A 23,020-nucleotide genomic window follows, 5' to 3' on the forward strand; every position below is an offset into this window, starting at 1 on the left:
ATGATTAGCATTGTTAACACCAAAAATTTCAAAAAAAACTGGGAAACAACAAATTCATTTTGCCGCCTAATTCCAAATTACAAGTGGCTAACCACAATCATTTATATACACCAATAAGATTACAAGAGACAACTTCTAACAACCAATCAAATTGCAGAATTACATGCACACATATTATGCTAAGTTACAAGTCAATTACAATCAAATTTTAGAACTATAAATTGAAAGAAATACTCACTGCATCATTGTTTTGCTCCCATTTGTTCAAAAATGAGTTATACATTCCCATTTGATTTGAATCAACCATCAGAAGAAGACATAGAATGGCAAACACATGAAGAAACAAATGATCATCACAAAAAGAGAGCAAAGCTCAGCTGTGACTCAAAGATGCAATTACTGATGTGGCTTCTGAACAACCAGATAGAGGGGAAACTTAAGCATGGTGAAATTCAAGAAGTGGCCAATCTATTCAATGTAACAAGGAGAACAATCAACACAATATGGAGCACTGCAAGGAGGAAAAAGACAACAAGTCAGCCTTACAACATATCAATAAAAGGTCATAACTCAGGGAGAAAAAGAATACAAGTGCAACCTAATGTAATAACTAAGATAAGCATGAGGGAATGCATAAGAGACTTGGAACTACAACTTAAAGTATCTTCAACTACAACAAACATAATGATAAAGAGGGGACTCATTAAACCTCATACAAACCCTTTACATCCTGCTTTGAAAGAGGCAAACCTATTTCAAAGGGTTGAATGGGTCCTAAACTTGTTAATGGGAGACACACCAACAATAATTAGGCAATATAATCCCATGTACAACTTTGTACATATTGATGAAAAGTGGTTTTATCTAAGTAAAAAATCACAGAGGGTTTACCTGGAAAGAAATGAAAAAGGCAAGTACATGACAACCAAGTCAAGTAAATTCATACCTAAAGTTATGTTCACAGCAGCTGTAGCTAGACCAAGATTTAATGCAGAAAATGAGTGTACCTTTGATGGGAAGATATGTATCTTCCCATTCACTTACCAAGAACCAGCCAAGAGGGCTTCCAAATACAGAGCAAAGGGGACATTTGTCACTAAGATTGTTGAATCAGTAGGGAAAAAGAAAACAAGGAACATGTTAATCAATGATATAATACCAGCAATCATGCAGAAATGGCCAATAACTGAAGGTCATAATATTATATACATACAGCAAGACAACGCAAGGACACATATATGCCAAGATGACCCAGAGTGGCAACAAGTTCATCACAAGGGGACTTTACATTCATTCTGGTGCAACAACCACCAAACAGTCCAGATTTAAATATTTTAGACTTGGTTTTTTAGAAGCATTCAATCTTTAATGCACAAAAAAATGCCTAAAGATGTGGATGATATGTTGGATGCAGTACATCAGGCATCTTGTGAACTAGATGCAAGGACCTTGACAAATGTATGGTTATCCTATCAATATGTGATGAATGAAGTGCTAAAAGTGAAAGGTTCGAATGATTACCTTGTGCCTCATGTTAACAAGAAATAATTAGCAGCTGAGAGTAAGCTAACAGTTCAAGTCACTGCACCAATGTGGGTTGTTCACGAGGCATGGAATTACATACATGGACCAAGCAGAGCATCATCTTCAACAGGTTAACTGGGGACATGTAAGCTTAGTTTTGCTTTCAATGTATTAGTGATAGAAGTAAGCTTAGTTTTAATTAGTCTTTGAATTAAACGTAAGCTTACTTTTAAGCACCTCATGAATATATAACTATTTGATCTCAGATTGTCCCCAAGCATCATCGACAACATCCACAACCACTAAGCACACACAAGCCACCAGTCAGTCCAAACTGGTTGCTTATGGCACATCAGGGCAATAATTTGTCTCAGCAAATTGAACTATCATCATCGATCGAGAAAATGACAATTGAATAACATCGAAGCAATCACATACAATCGAATAAATGACAATCGAATAACGTACAATTGAATAACGTACAATCAAATAACATACAATCAAATAAATGACAATCGAATAACGTACAATCGAATAACATCCTAGCAATTACATACAATCGAATAACATCCTAGGAATTACATACAATCGAATAAATGACATACAATAACATACAATCGAATAACATCCAAGAAAAACAACAACAATCGAATAACATACATCGAATAAATGGGCAAAACAAGCAAATAAATCATATAATCACAGAAACAACAACAATCGAATAAATGATTCATTACAACAACAATCGAATAATCATAAAAACAACAACAATCTAATAAATGATTCATTACAACACACGGAAACAAGTGATTCATTACACCAATAAGCAAATAACAACAGAAATGGTTCAAATAATTACGCATTGATGCGATTAATCACAAGAACAAAGGATTAACTATCAAGCGAATTATTACAAAAACAAGGGATTAACTACACAAACAAGTTGAAGGTAGAACATCTTTATTCTGATTAGGACCGAGATCATGTATCTTCTGAATCGGCCTCAACATCCAAATCCAAGTGATCGCTCGACGGATCCGGAGCAAAAACGGTGGCCACTTCAACTGGATTTGAAGAAAAAGGGGATGGAGGAGAATCATATTCATCCAAGGGGACTTGAATAACACTTTCATGCAACGACGATCGAGGGTTTTCATCCACCGTCTCATCTGATTTCGTCACCGATTCCTTAAAATTAGTTCGACCACATCTCAATCGAACATATTCTCGACTATAACTGTGTTCCCCATCACAACAATCACCTTTGTCACAATGATTGGGATCAGAGCACTTGTAGATAATCGTATTAGAAGATTCATCATCGTAATCGGAAAAATCATAATGTAAACTCATGTTTCTGGAGAGTAATTAGGGTTTTGGTGCCCGAGAATAGAGAGAAAGGGAGAGAAAATAGATTATGGTAAGGTGAGTATTTTAAGAGTTGGTGGAGTTAAATGAGAGAAAGGGAGTAGTATTTTAAGAATATTGTTTGTTTATTTTTAATGTAGGAGTGTTTGGTTTTTTATGATAAAAATAGAAATGGGAAAAGTATTTTGATGTACCTTGAAAGGAAAATGGAAAATATATTTAGGGACGAAGGGAGTATTTATCTTCTCTGAACTGCAAGTAGCAGTCCAAACATTTGAAATAAAGATAAAGTAAGTGTTTTACCTTGATTCACGTGATTTGCAGATTATTGCGTGAGCCCGTAGAGTTTATTTAGTGTACACCCAAAGGATAGCGGTTACAAGTTAACTACAATTAAAAAAAGTTCAATGATAGCACCTTAATCACAAACACAGAGAAAATCAGAGTGATCAAATTATGCTGCTTATAGGCTATAGGTTTCTATATACTATTAAATACCTTAAGGAGGCATTTGAAAACTTATATTTCATTTCAAATGAAGGATTTCAAATGATAGGATTTGAGTTATCATTTCAAATTCTTATATTTATACTAATATTTGAATGTACCGGATTTCAAATGAAATTCAATTCCAAATTACCAAACAGCTTATTTGATCAAATTCAGAATTTCAAATGAAATCAAGTTTCTCAAACGGGCCATAAAAAAATTCTACGACAATAGAGAAAACAACACTCTCCATGTAGACGATGTCTAGTTAGTCCGATCACGCCGTTACGGAGGTGAGCGTCTCCGAGGTAACCATGCTTTCAGGAGAATAGAAAAAGAGGAAGTTAAAGTTGGTGATTTGGGCGGAGATTAAAGATGGGTTCTGGAGAAAAATAGGAAAATTGAGAAGATGATTAATACGTTTCTTGAAGAAAAGAAAATAAATTCATGGCTGGTGAAACTAACTAGTCAATTTTCATACACGGAGAACTGGAATTCGGAAGATGATGTGTGTATAATGTGTATGTGTATGCGAAGAACAACTCCCTCCTACTATACTAACGTCTGTTATTTGTCATCAACGGAAGTACACAAGTTACACTTTTTTGTCTAGTTTAGGTACCCAATTGGTAGTATTACACCAAATGCATAAGGAGCATAGTTCCGGTACACCAAATGCATTTAACTCTTTTATTTACCTTTGAAGACAATGTCATCCTGCAAAAGTTTATACTGCAACAAAGAATCAACCTCAAAAACTAAAAAAAAAAGTACGAGATATCAACGGAACATCTTTTCCCCTCTTGATAGAAAATACCAACATAAAATATGTCTTACCCCCTTGATATTACACCGGAAGCAAAAATATGCAAATCCGGAAACAACAAAAACAGTGTTCCCACCATAAACATGTTCTCACTACATGAACAGTAGCCATATTTGGACAGAGTATAGTCAATTATATATTGATAACAACTTCATAGATCTTAATCATTTCAAACCTAGTGCAAAGGACAACTTTGGTCGTGACTTGTTCTTGCCCAACAGCTTCATTTGGTTCGACTTTTCCTCCTCTTCTTGTTGTTTCTTCCTTCGCAGAGCCTCTTCTTTCTGTCTTTGAAGCTCTTCCAACTCTCTGTAGCGTTCTTCCTCCCTCCGTTGTTGCTCTAAGGCTTCTCTTCTTTGAGCTTCTTCCACCCTCCTGCGGTTCTCCTCAATCATCCTTTCCAGCTCTTCTTTCTCTTTTCGCATTTTTTCCTATACACAGAAATAATGCTATAGTCATTCAAGCACACTCTAAAAACATGCCTCAGGATTCCGAGCTACTAACATCTAAATTTGTGTCGATGCATCGAAAGCAAAATAAAGATCAATATGCTTTCAATTAAAACTACTTGGTTGCATTTGACAATTAAGAAAGCCTATTGAAGTAGCCAAACACTTGCCTCTTTTCGTCTAGCCTCGACAACAGCAGCTTCCTTCTCTTTCTCAAGTTGAGCTGCAACCTCCTCTATTAGTTTTTTCCGACCCTCAACCAGCCTTGTTTTTATTTCCATCTGGATCTCCTCAGAATTCAAGCTTTCTTCAACCTTCTTTCGAATTGCTTCCTCCACTCTCTTTGCAGTTTCTTCTTCCAGCAGTTTTAATTCTGCCTCCTGCTGACGCCTGAGAAAAAAAAAACCAAGTTAACCCCAAAAGTGGCCAAAGATCATGTTTTGGAACCAGTGTTTTCTTCGCAGCCATGTATGACTTTTCTGCTGGAAAACAGTTAATAGCCACCTCTTTTACTTCTCTCTTTAATAATTCTAACTAACGACAAACTAACCTTCAAGTTGACAAAGGCATTATAGATATGCTTATGCCTTTCAGGCATACCTCTAACACATTCCTGAGCCAAAGAATTGAGTTTGAAAACTGATCAACAGTAGAAAAAATGCACCCAATTTGTTCATCAAGTATATCAAGTTGAACTATAGTGGTATCTTCCTTCAAGAGCCTGTGGAGAAGAATGTCAAGTAAACTGTGGCATTTTTTAACACTGATCACCAGTCACCAGATACTTTAGTCTTCAAACTACTACATCGTTTGACAAAGAAAAAACCGTCCCTCAGAAACAGAAGTATACATCTTGTCATGGATCAGTATTCAGTAGCATTGCAACTTAAGTTAATTAATCCCAGATTTCATCTTATGTAAGAGCCTGAAATTTGCTAACTTCCCCACGACAATATATTCAAACTCAACCAAAGAGGAAATGCCTATATACCAAGCCTGTCTAACCCAATATCACAAATCTGTCCCCACAAAAGTACTATTAGCTTATACAAGTTACAGCCACTGAATTAACGTATTCTCTTTCTTTGTTCTGCTTGCGAAAGTCAACCAGAAAATCGTGGCAGGGAGAAATGATATAATTTTCGACCAAGTTTCAAATATGTCTCAAGCCACAAATATCAATCTTCTTACATATTTAATTATCCTAAACACAAAACAACCTTCTCTCTTTTTCTTTCACTTTTATTTTTTGAGAGGGGAGATGGTCAGTGTATTAGGTAACCACAAAAAACAGCAACCTTTAGGACCACTTGCATGTCTGCTGAACGTCGACTAAGAAATGCTCAACAACATTTCAGGTGAAAGTGCAGGAAAATATAACATCTGATATACTTTACATATGAATCAAGATTGAGAAAAAGGAGAGGGTGAGGGGGGAATAAACGAACAAGAATTCTTTACTAATCACTGGTCAGGATAATTAAAAACTTACAACTTCAAAGCAAGCGTAAATTTTTATTAACTGCTAATCAAATATGTCATTTTGGCAGCATCACATCCTCAAACTCAAAGTAATAAACGAAAAACATGCTGCTTCTAAATCAGTCAGATCACTGATTCAAAATCACTACATGACTGTAATTTTTTTTAATGACAATAGACAACAAACTTGCTTGGCAACAAACAAAATCAAGTAAATTTTAGATTACTTATTTGCAAGTTAAAGACAGCAATACATCATGCCAATCAATATCATCATTGCACATCAATCATCACGAGAACACTTACTTCTATAATGCATTTAGTAAGTAATATTTGATCAGGAAGAGAACTCAATCTGGCTCCATTTATATTAGTACTATAATTTATATGCTCAAAGCAAATTTAAATGACCAAACCACTACTAGCTAACATATATTACAACCAAGAGATTTTTATTATCGCCTTCCTTTTACTTGCCAAAGTTGGCAAAAAAGAGACTGCTAAAATTTTCCAACAACTCCAAACACGTGTCAACTACATTCATATGGTTCTTAAGCCACATATAGTTTAAATAGTTGAACTTAAATTTTAAATTTTTCAGGAATATATCAGACAAGCTGATGGCCTTTTCAATGTTTCTATCTTTTTTTTGGGAGGGGGAGGGGAGTTCCAGATGTTCAATAAATGGTACCACAATGAAACTATCTTTGGGACCAGCGACACGTTCTTATCGAAAATGAAACGCTAAGAATCATTACAGGTGACACTCCTAGGAATTACAATCTTTTATATATTTAAACACAAATAAAATTCAAGGAACATGAAGAGCATGATAGTAAAGAAAAGTGGACACGGAATTTTTAATACTTATTGATTAATTGGGAGAAATCAGAGACCTTCCAACACAAGCATAAGTTTTATTAGCGAATACTCCAATCTACGTTATTCAGGCAGTACATCATCCTGTATCCCAATCATCTATTAAAACTAATAAAAGAAAATTTTAACTTCATCCAATTCATGATACACGACATTAAGGAGAGAAAAATCTTCATCAAACTTTAACATCAATACCAAAAACCATGAAATTGCAGGCCAGCATACATTATCAAAGTGAATAAGCATGATAGAATATCCGGTGGTACCTGATGGCTAACTGGCATCATCATACCAATTACTACATCAATCATTAACAGAAAACCTAAGTTCTACAATACATAATGTGAGCAAGTTCTAGTAGAAACAAATGACTCTTTTTACTAACTAGTGATGAGGAAAGAGTTAAACTGCTTAATTTATTTTACAAAACCAGATCTCCAATATTTGTAAGAAACACGATAAAAAGAAGTGAAATTAACGTACATGAGCGCGTAAACACACCAAAGAGAAGATGATGACAAACTTGTGACTTCTTAATGAAAATTTTATTAAAGAATACCAAGAATGAAAGGATAATGATAAAGTGTTACAATGAGAATGTGGCGTATACCTTTTCTTCTCTTCCTCATCTTTTTTTGACTTTTCAGTCACATTTTTGAGCTCTAATGACCCAGTACTAGGTGACCTTTTAATAGGAGACAACGATATAGATGTACTTCGTTGTCTCTTATAGCGCCTTGGAGTGGCAGAACGACTCCTGCGACGCCTTGGAGTTGAGGAACGACTTTTGCGGCGACGAGGTGATATTGAACGACTTTTTCGTCTGTATAATAATAATACAGAGTTACAACAACTTCCACATACAGAATGAAAGAAGAGACCATAGAATAGCATACCAGCCCAGCATCTAGCCCAAAAATTATAAAAGCATGTACAGTTACCTCTTATATTGCTAAGAATAAACTGTGTGCTCCATCTTTTATCACAAGAAACCGCTAATTTGACAATCAACGAATAGACACCCATCGGCACCCATCACCTGCTCACTCCCCATAGAAAGGGAAGCAACTGATTTCTTAATTTCCTAATAGAAACTGTTTCCATATCCTAGCTTATTCGATTTACATTTCAGAGGTAATTAAAAATCTTATTTGGAATCTTCCACAATTCTCATTCAAATGTTAATCTCTCCCACTAATCAGACAGCGAGACACTGTTACTTAAACTTAAGCAGTATAATGTTACATTGGGAACATAATGGAAAACAACTTGAATAAAGCATGGAGTTCATCAACTGTAAGCATGAAGATTATCAAGATGACAGTGAAACCCTCAGGCCAGCAACATATCATGGGCAATAAGCAAGGTACACAACTTTGACTATCGAACCCATCTGCTAGAACATCTTGAACAAAGAAGTCAATATGATGAGCATATATTATATTACTGCATATAATCTAAACGAGATTGTGTTTGATTATTAATAACATGCTTCAATTCATCAATGACCAATCAGATTATAAGGCGCTCATTGAAATCGAATAATATATTTACTTGTACATATTCCAGCTAGATGAAGTTTAAAAATTCAGGCAGCCATAATAAAGACATATGGAATAAAATATATACTTCTACCATGACCTCGCAAGGTCATGCATATACCTCCAGGGGTAGGGGTGAGGGCTTAGTATGAAAAAAGGGGAGTAAAATATAAAAAAACAGACAAAGAGACAACTTCAGCAATATTTATAAATGAATCAACCATACACACAAGTTCTTTTTACTACCTAACCTAAAACCATGTCAGAAAACAAATATCGTGCCACCAACTTGAAAAAAGCAAGAAAATGATACAAATTTAGTAAAATTTGAACCTTTTATCATAATTCTTATCAATTGAGCGAGTGAGCTAGGACATAAGTAGCCTGTCAAGCTTTACCTTAAAAAATGTACTTTTTACTTTAAGTTACTTCCATTATCATAAGTAAATAGTAGTAATGTTCGTCTTATCAGCCTGCATACTTTTATTCGTAATAAACTATAGATAACTCATATCAGACGGAACAATCACCCCCTAACAAATAAAATTTTATATTAAAATTCTTCATCAGGTTAAGTGGAAAAGAAAATGGCAAAACACCCTCAATGAAACAAACTAAAACAACTCAACTCTTCACAAAAATGATCATCAACATTCCGCAATTTTATAACTCGAAAACAAAAACATCAAACTGGTTTCAGCTAATTAAAGGAACCTCAAAGCTCTAATACTAAGTCATAACATAATAATGATATAACATGTAACATAATAATGATATACGATAAGATACGAGAGTATAAGAGGAGAATAAAATAAAGGGTATCACCTGCTATAAGAATAACGAGATCTGCTTCTATCTCTCCGGCTGCTCCGGCGACGAACCACCGGCGAAGGCGACCGGGAATATTTCCGGCGGTACGAGGGTGACCTCGATAAGTCTCTATCTCTACCCATATACTCTCACTCACCTGATTACGTAGTTATATATATGTAAGTATTGATGGAAGGATGAGGAAGGGAGGCCGAGAAACAAAGCTTATGTGAATTGGGTTTGTCTTCTCTTTCCTTCCCCTTTTGAGAGATTTGAGAGAGAAAGAAGAGAGGACAGAGATATATAAAATTAAAAAAAATATTATAATATTATTAAAAACTAGGGGTGGTTTGGTTTGCCGAATTATAGAACCATTTCAACTCGTGTTTGGTTTTAAAAAAAATGAATTTGATAGTCATTGTTTAAACCCTGTTATAAATCTTGAATTGAAAATATTAGTTATGTTTAATGTAGAGGAAGTATAGGAGAATAGAAGATGGAGAGAAAAATTTTGTTTCAATTCATTAGCTAAATGAGCTATTTATAGAAGTTGGTTTACAAGGCTTACTAAATAATCTATTCAAATCTTATTTATTAAGTATTACAAAACTTCCTCAATAAGCTTTACAAGTCTTCGTTGATAAGCTTTACAAGTCTTACTCGATAAACTTTACAAGTCTTCCTCGGTAAGATTTGAGAGACTTCCTCGATACACTTAGACAATCACTTTATATTTATTCAAATATTTTAACACTCCTCCTTGATTGTCAAATGCGAGTTATTGCAAAGATTGACTGCCTCGTTAAAACCTTGCAAGAAAAAATCCAGTGGGGTAAAAATCTTGACGAAGGAAAAAGAGTATAGCCTCCCCCTGAATAAAATGTCTCACATTCTGACATTTTGAAGTAGCAAACTTTTTAACCTCCGCATACCCATTTTATTTCTCAGCTTCTCAAATGTTGATGTAGGTAGTGACTTTGTAAGTATATCCGCCAGATTATCGCATGAGCGAACTTGTTGAACATTAATATCACCATTTTCTTGAAGTTCATGAGTGTAGAAGAATTTTGGCAATATGTGTTTTGTTCGGTCCCCTTTAATATATCCTTCCTTAAGTTGTTTGATGCAGGCCGAGTTATCCTCGAATAGAACAGTAGGACTGTCTGAAATACTTGATAATCCACATGATTCTCGAATATGTTGAATGACCGACCTTAGCCAAATACATTCTCTGCTTGCTTCATGAATTGCTAGTAATTCTGCGTGGTTTGATGAAGTTGCAGCCATAGTCTGTTTTGTAGACTTCCAAGAGATAGCAGTATCACAATATGTAAATAGGTAACTTGTTTTTGATCGCCCAAAATGAGGATCTGACATGTATCCAACATCTGCGCATCCAACTAGCCGTGATCTTGAATTGTTTGGGAAGAATAGACCAAGATCGATTGTCCCTCGAAGATATCTGAATGTATGTTTTATTCCATCCCAATGCCTTTTAGTAGGGTCAGAACTAAATCTTGCCAACAGGTTCACTGCAAATGCAATATCAGGCCGTGTGTTGTTTGCAAGATACATGAGAGCGCCAATTGCACTGAGATATGGAACTTCAGGTCCAAGAGTCTCTTCATCTTATTTTCTAGGATGTAAAGGATCCTTTTCAACCTCGAGTGATCGAACAACCATTGGTGTGGTTATTGGATGAGCTTTGTCCATGTAGAACCAATCAAGAATCTTTTCAGTGTAGTTTGATTGATGAACAAATATTCCTGAAGATAAGTGCTCCACCTGTATACCTAAACAAAATCTTGTCCTTCCAAGATCTTTCATTTCAAACTCATTTTTCAAATAGTTAGCAGCATTAGTAATATCTTCAGTAGTACCGATAATATTCAAATCATCCACATATACATCAATAATAACAAAACCAGTTGATGATCGTTTAATAAAAATACAAGGACACACTTGATTATTAACATATCCATCATTCAATAAGTATTCCCTAAGCCTGTTGTACCACATACGACCAGATTGTTTCAAACCATACAATGATCGTTGTAATTTAACAGAATATAAATATCGAGGCTTAGTGTCCTCAATATTTAACCCTTCAGGAATTTTCATATAAATATCACTATCAAGTGATCCATATAGGTATGCTGTCACAACGTCCATCAAACGTGTTTCCAGTTTTTCCATACAAGCCATACCCATTAGAAAATGAAAAGTAACTCCATCCATCACAGGAGAGTATGTTTCCTGGTAATCAAAACCAGGTCTTTGAGAGAATCCCTGGGCTACTAGTCGGGCCTTATATCTCACAATTTCATTTCTCTCATTTCGTTTTCGTACAAACACCCATCTATTCCCGACAGGGACTACACCAGCTGGTGTTTGGACTGCAGGTCCAAATACATTTCTTTTGCGCAAAGATTGCAATTCTTCTTGAATCGCAATTTTCCATTTTAGCCAATCATCTCAGTGTTGACACTCTTCCACACTTTGTGGTTCAGGATCGGAGTTCATAATAATATCAGATGCCACGGAAAAAGCATATACATCATTAACCTCAATACTTCCACGATCCAGTAATTTCGCGTTATGGACATAATTCATTGAGATCTCATAATTTTCAGGTACCTTTGCTTCTGCGGAAGCATTTTCCACTTCTGGGGCATGTGCCACTTCTGGGGCAACATTCTCTTCTCGAGGGAATCCCACGTCTGGGAGTTTTGTTACAGCCACTTCAGGGGCTTGAACCTCTTCAGGAGGCAATAACACTTCTGGGGTATTTTCAGAAACTTTTGCCACTTCTGGGGCAATTTCAATCAATTTTCATTTTCGTGGTACAATATCTTTTGCACCAATAGGTCTACCACGCTTCTGGCGTGGCTTTAAATCACCAATCAATTCTTCAGGAATTGATTTCTTAGTAGGAATTTCAACTCGTGCCGGAGCATTAATAGCAGGTATATGTGACCTTATAATATGTCTAGAGTCACTAAAGGCATCCGGCATTTGATTAGCAATATTTTGCATATGAATAATTCTTTGAACTTCAGATTCACATTGATTAGTACGTGAATCAATAGAATTTAATCCTGATGCATTCCATGATATTTCGAAATTTAATTTATGCAAATCATTATCTTCCCTAAATTTAGGGAACATGGATTCATCAAAATGACAATCAGCATAGCGAGCAGTAAAAACATCACTAGTTAATGGTTCCAGATACCTTATAATAGACGGAGAATCAAAACCAACATATATACCAATTCTTCTTTGAGGTCCCATTTTATTTCTTTGTGGTGGTGATATAGGAACATACACAGCACAACCAAATACTTTTAAATGAGATATATTAGGTACTTGACCAAGAACTAATTCTTGAGGGGATTGTTTGTGGTAAGCAGAAGGCCTTATTCCAATTATATTTGCAGCATGAAGTATTGCATGACCCCAAACAGATATAGGTAACTTTGCCCTTAGGAGTAAGGGATGGGCAATAAGTTGAAGTCTTTTAATTAAGGATTCTGCTAAACCATTATGTGTATGTACGTGAGCCACCGACTATTCGACTGAGATTCCTACTGACATACAATAATCATTAAAAGTTGCAGATGTGAATTCAGCAGCATTATCTAGTCGGATTGATTTAATGGGATGGTCAGGAAATTGAGCTCGGAGTTTAATTATTTGGGCAAGTAATTTGGCAAAGGCTGTATTTCGGGTTGTAAGTAGACATACATGAGACCATCTAGTTGGCGCATCAATTAAAACCATAAAGTACCTAAAGTACCATCTAGTTAACTGTGAGAAGTATTTATGACTCTGTAAAATAGTGTGTGTGGTTGCGCAGTCAACAATGCATATATTTTCCATCTCTATACATATATAAACGAAAAACATCTTTATTAAAAACACACCGAGTACATAGAACAACAACATGAAACAAGTACATAAAATGAGTACATAATGGAAATAAGTAAAACATAAAGGAAATAAGTAAAGCAAGACAATATATATGAAGTCTAGTCGTCTAAACCATAATAAAGATTAGCACCAGTGTCTATTTCATTTGAGGCCTTATTGATTGGTTCATTAACTAACTTATAATTAGCGAAGTTGGTTTCTACTCTCTTTCCATTATTCCTTTTGGATGACTCGTAGAGATCAACAAGATGTTTGTGTGTGCGATAAGTACGTTGTCAGTGCCCATCAGATCCGCACCTATGACAGATGCCTCGGTTCTCTCCTTCTTGGGGTGCCTTTCTTTTATTTGGCACTTCACGTTGCCATTTCTGGTGGCAGAAGTTATAACCATCACGTTGCCACTTCAGGTGGCTAGAATGATATTGATTGTGAAATCGACCACGGAAATTTCAACGTCCACGGTTTCGTCCATAACCCTATCCTCCTCTATGCCCTTTCCCACGTTCATTCTTCAGGAATGACGTGTTATGTACTTCAGGTAACTGGGCAGAGCCTGTGGGACGTATCTGATGATTTTTCAGTAGCAACTCATTATTCTTTTCAGCCACAAGAAGGAGAGATATCAGCACGCCATATTTCTGAAAATTATGCTCCCTATATTCTTGAGCCAGGATCATAGTGTTGGGGTGAAAGGTTGAAAGGGTCTTTTCAATCATTTCAGCATCAGTAATATTTTCACCACATAAAATTGATTTTGAGCTTATCTTGAAAAGAGCAGAATTATATTCAGCTACAGATTTGAAATCTTGTAACCTCAAATTAATCCAGTCATATCGGGCAGATGGCAAGTGAACAAGTTTCTGGTGATCAAATATATCCTTGAGATTATTCCAAAGGGTGAGTGGATTTTTGATAGTGAGGTATTCAGATTTTAGATCTTCGTGGATGTGATACCTAAGAAAGATAATCGCTTTTGCATTTTGTTCAATAGTTGGGATTTTTTCCGGGTCAATAGTATCTTTTAGGCCATTAGCACTATTGAACAAAATAATTCCGGAAAAAATAATTATTCCCCATCAAGGCAACAGTACATATGTTATCAGTACATATCCCAACTATTACTGTTTGTTGCCCTGGAAGTAAAGACTTAAGGATATCAGTACATATGTTATCAGGAGATAATCGTCAGAAGATAGATATCAGAACTTAAGTGCTGAAGGACAATCGGATAAGGACAGTAGCTGATTAAAGGAAAGAAGATCAAGATAAACATAAGAAGAGATATGCATGAAGAAGGAATTCCGTGAAGAATGGAATACTTGGAAGAAAAGATATCTGATTGATATATTTTAGGAAGCAGAATTATATTCCATATCAATTAGCGATTATCTTGTAACTGTGTAGTATATAAACACAGATATAGGGTTTACACTATAAGTGTTATCATTATTAGAGAAGATTATTCATTGTAACCCTAGCAGCTCTCGTGATATTTGTTCATCACTGAGAGGTAACAGTTCCATACTGTAACAGAGTTTATTGTTTCAATAAAGTTTGTTTTCTGTTACTTAAGTTCTTAAAGTTCGATTTGAGTGTACTATACACTGTATTCACCCCCTCTACAGTGTGTGTGTGACCTAACAATTGGTATCAGAGCCTATCTGTTAACATACATATAGTTAAAGATCCAAAAACAATTATGTCGGACATAGAAACTCCAACTAAGCCTACCAAAACTGAGGAATCACCAAAGACACAAATTCAGAGTCGGTATGAGACTATCAGAGTTCCCATACTGAGACCATCTGAATATCCCATATGGAAGGTAAGGATGACCATGTTCCTGGAAGCAACAGATCCAGAATACCTTGATAGAATCAAGGAAGGCCCACACAAACCAACCAAACTCGCTGTTGCAGTTGCAGGTGAAGCAGCAAAGACCGTACCAAAGGAGAAGAGTGATTATACTGCTGAAGACATAGCATCAATTGCTAAGGATGCTAAGGTACGACACTTACTGCATAGTGCCATTGATAATGTAATGTCAAACAGGGTAATCAACTGCAAGACTGCTAAGGAGATATGGGATGCTCTGGAAACATGGTGTCAGGGAACTGACACAATTAAGAAGAACAGGAAGACAATACTCACTCAAGAGTATGAACACTTTGACTCAAAGACTAATGAGTCATTGAATGATTTATATGATAGATTTGTCAAACTTTTGAATGATTTGTCATTGGTTGATAAAGAGTATGATCTTGAAGATTCAAACCTTAAGTTCCTGTTAGCTCTTCCTGAATGCTGGGATTTGAAGGCAACGACAATAAGAGACAACTACAATCTTGATGAAACAACTCTTGACGAAATCTATGGAATGCTCAAGACTCATGAGCTGGAGATGGAACAAATAAGCAAGAGGAAAGGAGGAAAGTCAAGGACAGTTGCTCTTAAGGCTGAAGAAGAATTCCCCAAAGCAGCTTCCTCAAAGAAAGACAAGGGTAAAGCTCTTTTCATAAAGTCTGATACTGAGTCATCAAGTTCTGAGAGTGATGATGACTCAGATTCTGAAAGCTTGCCTGAGACTGATGCTGATGAGGAGATGATGAAGCTGTGTGCTCTTATGGTGAAAGGAATCACAAAGATTGCATACAGGAAGTTCAGGAAGGGAAAAAAGTTTTCCAGGAAAGGCATAAGTTCTGATAAGAAGAATTTCAGAAGATCTGAAGGCAGAGGAGGAAAGTCTGACAGAGGAGATTATACCAATGTTAAATGTTATAACTGTGGTGAGAAAGGCCACATATCTCCTGACTGCAAGAAGGTAAAGGGTGACAAAGGCAAGGCTCTTGTCACAAAGCAGAAAAGCTGGACAGACACCTCAGACTCTGAAAGTGAGGAAAACTATGCATTGATGGCAAATGCTGATAAAGAAAGTGTTGGGAGCAGTTCTGAAGCTGCTGAAACAAAGGTACCTCAGACTACTTATGCTTTTCATACTGATGATATTAATGAGTTGAGAAGATATCTTAAAACCATGTTTGTTAGCTATAGAGATCAAACTTTAACATGTGAAAGATTAACTTCTGAAAATCTTGCATTTAAGAAAAGAAATGATTTCTTAGAAAAAGAGTTAGTCATGTTCCATCAAACTCAGAAGGATAGAGATGATGCTTTTTATGTTAGGAATGAAGTGCTAAAATTAAATGAATCTCTAAAAACTGAGTTAGAAAAAAAAAGAGAGATTATCAGGACTTGGACTAACTCTGGCAAAACAACTCAAAATTTGCTAAGTAGTGGAAACTGGAAAGAGGGCTTAGGTTATGGAGAAGATAAGAAAGATAAAGGAACTGAAGAAATTAAGTCTGTTGATAAACAAAAGCCAAAGTTAAAACCTGTTAAGTTTGTAACTGTAAAGTTTGAAAATGAAAAATCAGAAGTTACAAAGAAATTAACTTCTGATAAACTAAAACAGGAAAAGACAGCTGAAGTGAACATAGGCTTAATGACAAAGAAGCAGCTTAAGCATAAGCTGAAAGATGTCAAGAATGCAAACAAGGTAAAATCACCTAGGAAAATAGGAATGGAAAGGAAGGTGTGAATAAAAGCAATGATTATAAACCTGTTCCTGATGCTCCTAGGAAAACATATCATAACTATGGAAGTTCTAACCATCTGGCTTCTTTTTGCAGGAAGAATAAGAATATTAACTCCTTACCTTCAAAATCAGGAGTTAAGAGTCAGTCTGTTAGATACAAACCACAAAATCCTTGTTTTCATTGTGGTAGTTTATGGCATTCCATTTATACTTGTAAGGAATATCATAGTTTGTACTATGATTATTATCAAATAAAACCTTCTTTGAAGAAAGTTTCTATTGTTCCTTCTAGTGTAAATTCTGATTCAAAGTCTGATAGTGTAAGTTCTGATAAGAAAAATGTTAACATAAACTCTGATGCTAAATCCGCTGCAAATGTTAACAAACTTAATAAGGCCAAAGGATCCAAGCAAGTCTGGGTCCTTAAAATTAATAATTAGTGGTCTTTGTGATTGCAGGGCAACAGGAAAAATATTCTAGTTCTGGACAGTGGATGTTCAGGACATATGACTGGAAATAAGGCCCTGCTATCAGACTTTGTGGAGAAAGCTGACCCAAGTGTTTCTTATGGAGATGGCAACATTGGAAAAACATTGGGATATGGCAATATCAATCTTGGAAATGTCATAATTAAACAAGTAGCTCTAGTCTCAGGACTTAAACACAACCTACTGAGTATAAGTCAAATCTGTGACAGAGGTTATCATGTTGATTTCTTTGAAGAACACTGTGAAATTGTGAGTAAATCTAAAGGCAAAGTTGTTCTGAAAGGATACAGGCGTGGTAACATTTATGAAGCTAAGCTTTCAACAAGTACTGATGGTTCTGCAATCTGTCTAATGAGTAGAGCATCAATTGAAGAAAGCTGGAATTGGCATAAGAAACTCTCTCATTTAAATTTCAACAATATAAATGAACTGGTCAAGAAAGATCTTGTGAGAGGATTGCCAAACACAGTATTTGCTCCTGATGGTCTTTGTGATACATGTCAGAAAGCCAAACAAAGAAAATCTTCATTCAAGAGCAAGACTGAATCATCAATTCTTGAGCCTTATCATCTAATACATGTTGATCTATTTGGTCCAGTAAATGTCATGTCTATTGCAAAGAAGAAGTATGCGTTGGTCATAGTGGATGAGTTCACCAGATACACATGGGTGTATTTCTTGCATACAAAAAGTGAAACTGCATCAACCTTGATTGATCATATCAAACATCTGGATAAAATGGTCAAAGATTCTGTGAAAGTTTTAAGGAGTGATAATGGCACTGAGTTCAAGAATTTGATAATGGAAGAGTTCTGTAAAAGCCATGGAATAAAGCAGGAATTTTCTGCTCCTGGAACTCCACAGCAAAATGGAGTTGTTGAAAGGAAGAATAGAACTCTCATTGAAGCTGCACGTACAATGCTTGAAGAAGCAAAGCTTCGAACCTATTTCTGGGCTGAAGCTGTGCAGACTGCTTGTTTTACTCAAAATGCAACACTTATTAACAAGCATGGAAAAACACCATATGAGATGGTGAAGAAAAAGAAGCCAAATCTGAAATATTTTCATGTATTTGGATGCAAGTGTTTTATTCTCAAGACTCATCCTGAACAGCTATCAAAGTTTGATCTAAAAGCTGATGAAGGAATCTTTGTTGGATATCCACTTTCCACAAAAGCCTTTAGAGTCTATAATTTGAGAACAAAAGTGGTCATGGAATCTATCAATGTCTCTTTTGATGACAAGAAGATTACTGGTCTTGAAGATTTCATTGACCATGATCAGCTGAGATTTGAAAATGAAGACTCAAATTCTGATACTGAAACTCCTGACAGTCTAAGTCCTGATACTGTAAACTCTGATGGATTAAACTCTGATGTTATTGAAACTGTGGTAACTACATCAAAGGAAGATGCACCTATGCAGGGGGAGCATACTCAAGATCCTACGACATCTCAAGAAATATCAGAACATGCATCTGGCTCTTCAAGTTCTGATTCATCAAGTTCTGATAAGCCAAGTTCTGATAATGCTGAAAATCTAAATACTGAAGAATCCAACTCAGAGAGCATAGTTTCAGGGGAAGCATCAGAAAATGAAAATGAAGATAGCATGGATCATGGGGGAGCATCCAGTTCTAGAGAAAACCTTCCATCTGCAAGGAAGTGGACAAAATCACATACACCTGATTTGATAATTGGAAATCCTGATGCAGGTGTCAGAACTAGAACAGGTACTTCAAATGAATGTCTTTACAATTCTTTTCTTTCTCAGACTGAGCCAAAGAAAGTGGAAGAAGCTCTTCAAGATGCTGATTGGGTGCAAGCAATGCAGGAAGAGTTGAATGAATTTGAAAGAAACAAAGTCTGGACCCTAGTGCCAAGACCAAAGAATAGATCTGTTGTTGGTACAAAGTGGGTATTCAGAAAAAAAACTGACAGTGATGGCATAATTACAAGGAATAAGGAAAGACTGGTCGCAAAAGGATATTCTCAACATGAGGGAATTGATTATGATGAAACATTTGCACCAGTTGCTAGGTTAGAAGCCATAAGGATATTTTTGGCTTATGATGCTCACAAAAAGTTTACTATCTTTCAAATGGATGTGAAAAGTGCTTTTCTCAATGGAGAATTGGAGGAGGAAGTATATGTTGAACAACCTCCAGGTTTTGTAGATACCAAACATCCAGATTATGTCTACAGGCTTGACAAAGCACTTTATGGACTTAAGCAAGCTCCTAGAGCATGGTATGAGACTTTAGCTCAGTTTCTTCTGGAAAGTGGATTCAACCGAGGGACAATAGACAAAACACTGTTCTACCTCAACCATGGAAAGGACTTACTTCTGGTCCAGATTTATGTTAATGATATCATTTTTGGATCTACAAATGACAAACTTTGCAAAAAGTTTGCCAAACTAATACAGTCAAGATATCAGATGAGTATGATGGGGGAACTTAGCTATTTTCTGGGCCTTCAAGTCAAGCAAAATGAGGAAGGCACTTTTATTTGTCAAACCAAGTACACCAGAAACTTGCTGAAGAAATTTGGAATGCAAGATTGTTCAAGTGCATCCACTCCAATGGCCACTGCGACAAAACTGGATAAGGATACCGGTAAATCAGTAGATATTACTGACTACAGAGGTATGATTGGCTCTCTACTCTATCTAACTGCTAGTAGACCTGATATCATGTATGCTACCTGTCTTTGTGCAAGATTTCAAGCAGATCCAAGAGAACCTCACTTAACAGCTGTAAAAAGAATCTTTAAGTATCTTAAAGGAACAGCTGCTCTGGGATTATGGTATCCTAGAGAATCAGATTTTAAACTAATAGGTTACTCAGATGCAGATTTTGCAGGTTGCAAAATTGACAGGAAAAGCACAAGTGGAAGCTGCCAATTTCTTGGAGGCAGATTGGTTTCTTGGTACAGCAAGAAACAAAAGTCAATTTCCACATCAACTGAAGAAGCAGAGTATATTGCTGTAGGAAGCTGTTGTGCATAGATTCTTTGGATGAAGAATCAGTTACTGGATTATGGGTTAACATATTTCAAAATCCCTATTTACTGTGATAATCAAAGTGCTATTGCTATGACAGGTAATCCAGTTCAACACTCAATGACAAAGCACATCAGCATCAGGTACCACTTCATCAGGGAACATGTGGATGAAGGTACAGTGGAATTGCATTTTGTTCCCACAGATCAACAACTAGCAGATATCTTCACAAAACCACTGTGTGAAGCTACTTTTACAAGATTGGTAAATGAACTTGGAATGGTTTCAGGTTCTTTCTCTAAATCTGCTTAGTCTTGTTCTGTGTTATTAGACTTTATGCTCAGTATTTACAGAATTAATCTCATTGTGTATTCTGTGCTTAATTGATAAATGTCTTTAAGTACTGACTGTTGTCTGATATATGTTTCTAAACTCTGATAAGTGATATGTCTGTTCAAGTACCTATTCAATCCTATGAGGATAACTGTGCTAGATACTGACCTAGTAGTCTTCAATAAACAAATGATTCCATGTAAGAAGTAATTATTTCAGTGGAAACCCTATGACACTAGCAAATTCTGATAATTGAGCTTAGTTAAGTTTACTTTGTATATCTTATTATTAAGTCACAAATTAGAATAATGCTACTCATCTGTTAAGTTCTGATACTAGTAAAACTGTTGAATGTACTAAGTGCTGATAAACCTCACTTATCAAAAGAAAAAGTAAAAAGATCAAAGAATAAAATCAGGTACTCCTTTGAGATCTAGAGTAAAAATGTGGAAGGGACGACCCAAGTGCATTGCTGGTATTAAGTAGATATGCATTAGAAAAGCAAAATATTTTCTTGGTGACTTTTCACACTCTATGATTACTGGAGAAATACTCTGATAATAGCATAAATTCTGATACACAGTCGTGACTCACTTACATTGAGAAGCCACTGTAAAATAGAATTTCAAAAGATGCATAAAATTAGCACAAAACAGTTGAGGTGGACTCAAGCATGAACTCATTCATCAGTAGGTTTCAGGACAATGACAGCTCTTTAGCAAAATTTTAGTTATGCCTTATTTCCAAGATGTACTGAAGTGAATCAGACTTTACTCTTTGTCTGTTATTTAGCTTAATGCACACACTAATCACTCCATCTGAATGATGAAAATTTCTGTGGTGGTCTATGTTATTTTAGATAAACAGTCATTGTGTCATTATTGCACAAATTCTGAGGACAAGTTCTAGTTACACGTTCTGATGATTAAGTTCTGAAGTCTATAACTCAGAACTTGTATGAGGATTTACTAAGATGGGCATTCCTTTTTCGAGTTAAGAAATTATGTTCTGATGACTGTTAAGTTCTGGTATAGGTCTAAGTTCTGATTTCTCAGTCTAATCCTTTACTTGGCTTATCTGTGAATAAAATTTGATAACAGTCTCAGTTCGAACTAGAATATGTTGAAGTGGAAGATTAATAGTCACTATGATTAAGATTAATGGTATTCATCCTTGAACAGTCCACTGTTTCTTGTTTCTTGTGCGTTTTCAACCATGATTCCTCTTTCCAATGAATGTTATTCTTTTTCAAAGTCTAGGGAGACGAGGTAGAATTAAGTCTACCTGTTAGCATTTAATTTCTTTGCGTCTCCTAGCATTCTCTTGCCTATATAAGCAACCACTTCACATCAGCCTTCCCATCACACTTTTATCACAAACTCACTCTCGTTTTTCACTTATCATCAGAAATGGCTGAATTTGGCTATAACTACAATTATGGTGATGAGACTGTTCATGTCTTTTTGAATGGAATTCCAACTCCATACCCAATCACCAACATTCCTCACAATCTCTGGATTCAATTTCCAGAGGTTATCAAACGTGATCTGGTGGCCGTTCGAAGAGAACTTCATCTTCATCGTCTCCGCCAGCAAGAGCGAATCATCCGACTTGCCATTTTGTTTGTCGAGAGTAGGAAGAAGAAGATGACTTAATCTCGTCTTCTTCCTATTTTTCTTCATCATCAGCTTTGTCAGGCTTCTTAGCTAGGACTAAGGCTGTTGATGTTAGGATTAGAAGCTTAGGGAAAATCTTGTATAAGTATTGATATAATTCCCATTTCATAAATGTATTTTCTTGATATATTAATGAAAGTTGTTTTTACTTCAAGATTTTGTCTCTGAGTTATTTTATCTTGTGTTGATAAATCCTGATTGATATTCTGATGACCGTATAAATTTTGTTTTATATTAAGTTCTGATTCATTTTCAGCACTTACTTATCTAATTTATCTTGGTCATTTTCATGTGATGTATTTTCAGAATATCAATGATGCAGTGAAAAATAATTCAATCAGTGCTAACGGTTTAAATTTTGAATTAAAACTGTTTCTCTTGATAAAAGGAACGGTTTTTCCTTGAAACTAGGCAACTGGGTAAGTAATGATTCCTGTTTTCTCAAGCCCAGTAACTGTCCGTTATTACTGCATGTCTGACAGGTGTCTAACGTTAACATTTTTGTTTAGAGTATAAGTACAACAGAGAGAAGATTTCTTTAATCTTTTATTTTCTTTATATTTTATCTCTCTCCTTACTTTTACTCTCTTTCTCTTTCTTTCTCACGTTGGTTTTTCATACAGA

The 23,020-nt window shown here is 35.7% G+C and overlaps 2 protein-coding genes across 4 annotated transcripts; one reads left to right on the forward strand and one right to left on the reverse strand.

Annotated features, from left to right (window-relative positions):
* The first annotated feature begins 270 nt into the window (after positions 1–270).
* On the forward strand, positions 271–1,329 carry LOC141705797 (uncharacterized). Its single transcript, XM_074508690.1, has one exon. It carries the CDS (start codon positions 271–273, stop codon positions 1,327–1,329), a length of 1,059 nt encoding a protein of 352 aa, XP_074364791.1.
* Positions 1,330–4,161: 2,832 nt separating this feature from the next.
* LOC141666304 (uncharacterized) lies at positions 4,162–9,678 on the reverse strand. 3 transcript variants are annotated; one of them, XM_074472303.1, is made up of 4 exons: positions 9,384–9,678; positions 7,628–7,840; positions 4,827–5,046; positions 4,162–4,638 (listed from the first exon to the last, which is right to left on the reverse strand). In XM_074472303.1, the coding sequence occupies exons 1-4, from the start codon at positions 9,509–9,511 to the stop codon at positions 4,372–4,374; spliced, it is 828 nt and encodes a 275-aa protein (XP_074328404.1). In that variant the 5' UTR covers positions 9,512–9,678; the 3' UTR covers positions 4,162–4,371. The 3 variants fall into 3 exon arrangements, with proteins under 3 accessions (XP_074328404.1, XP_074328399.1, XP_074328396.1); XM_074472298.1 differs by having other exon boundaries at positions 7,628–8,410; positions 9,384–9,524; XM_074472295.1 differs by lacking the exon at positions 9,384–9,678 and having other exon boundaries at positions 7,628–9,381.
* Between the last annotated feature and the right edge of the window lie 13,342 nt (positions 9,679–23,020).

This window comes from Apium graveolens, chromosome 1, assembly GCF_009905375.1.
Source record: "Apium graveolens cultivar Ventura chromosome 1, ASM990537v1, whole genome shotgun sequence".
Classification (NCBI taxonomy): domain Eukaryota; kingdom Viridiplantae; phylum Streptophyta; class Magnoliopsida; order Apiales; family Apiaceae; genus Apium; species Apium graveolens.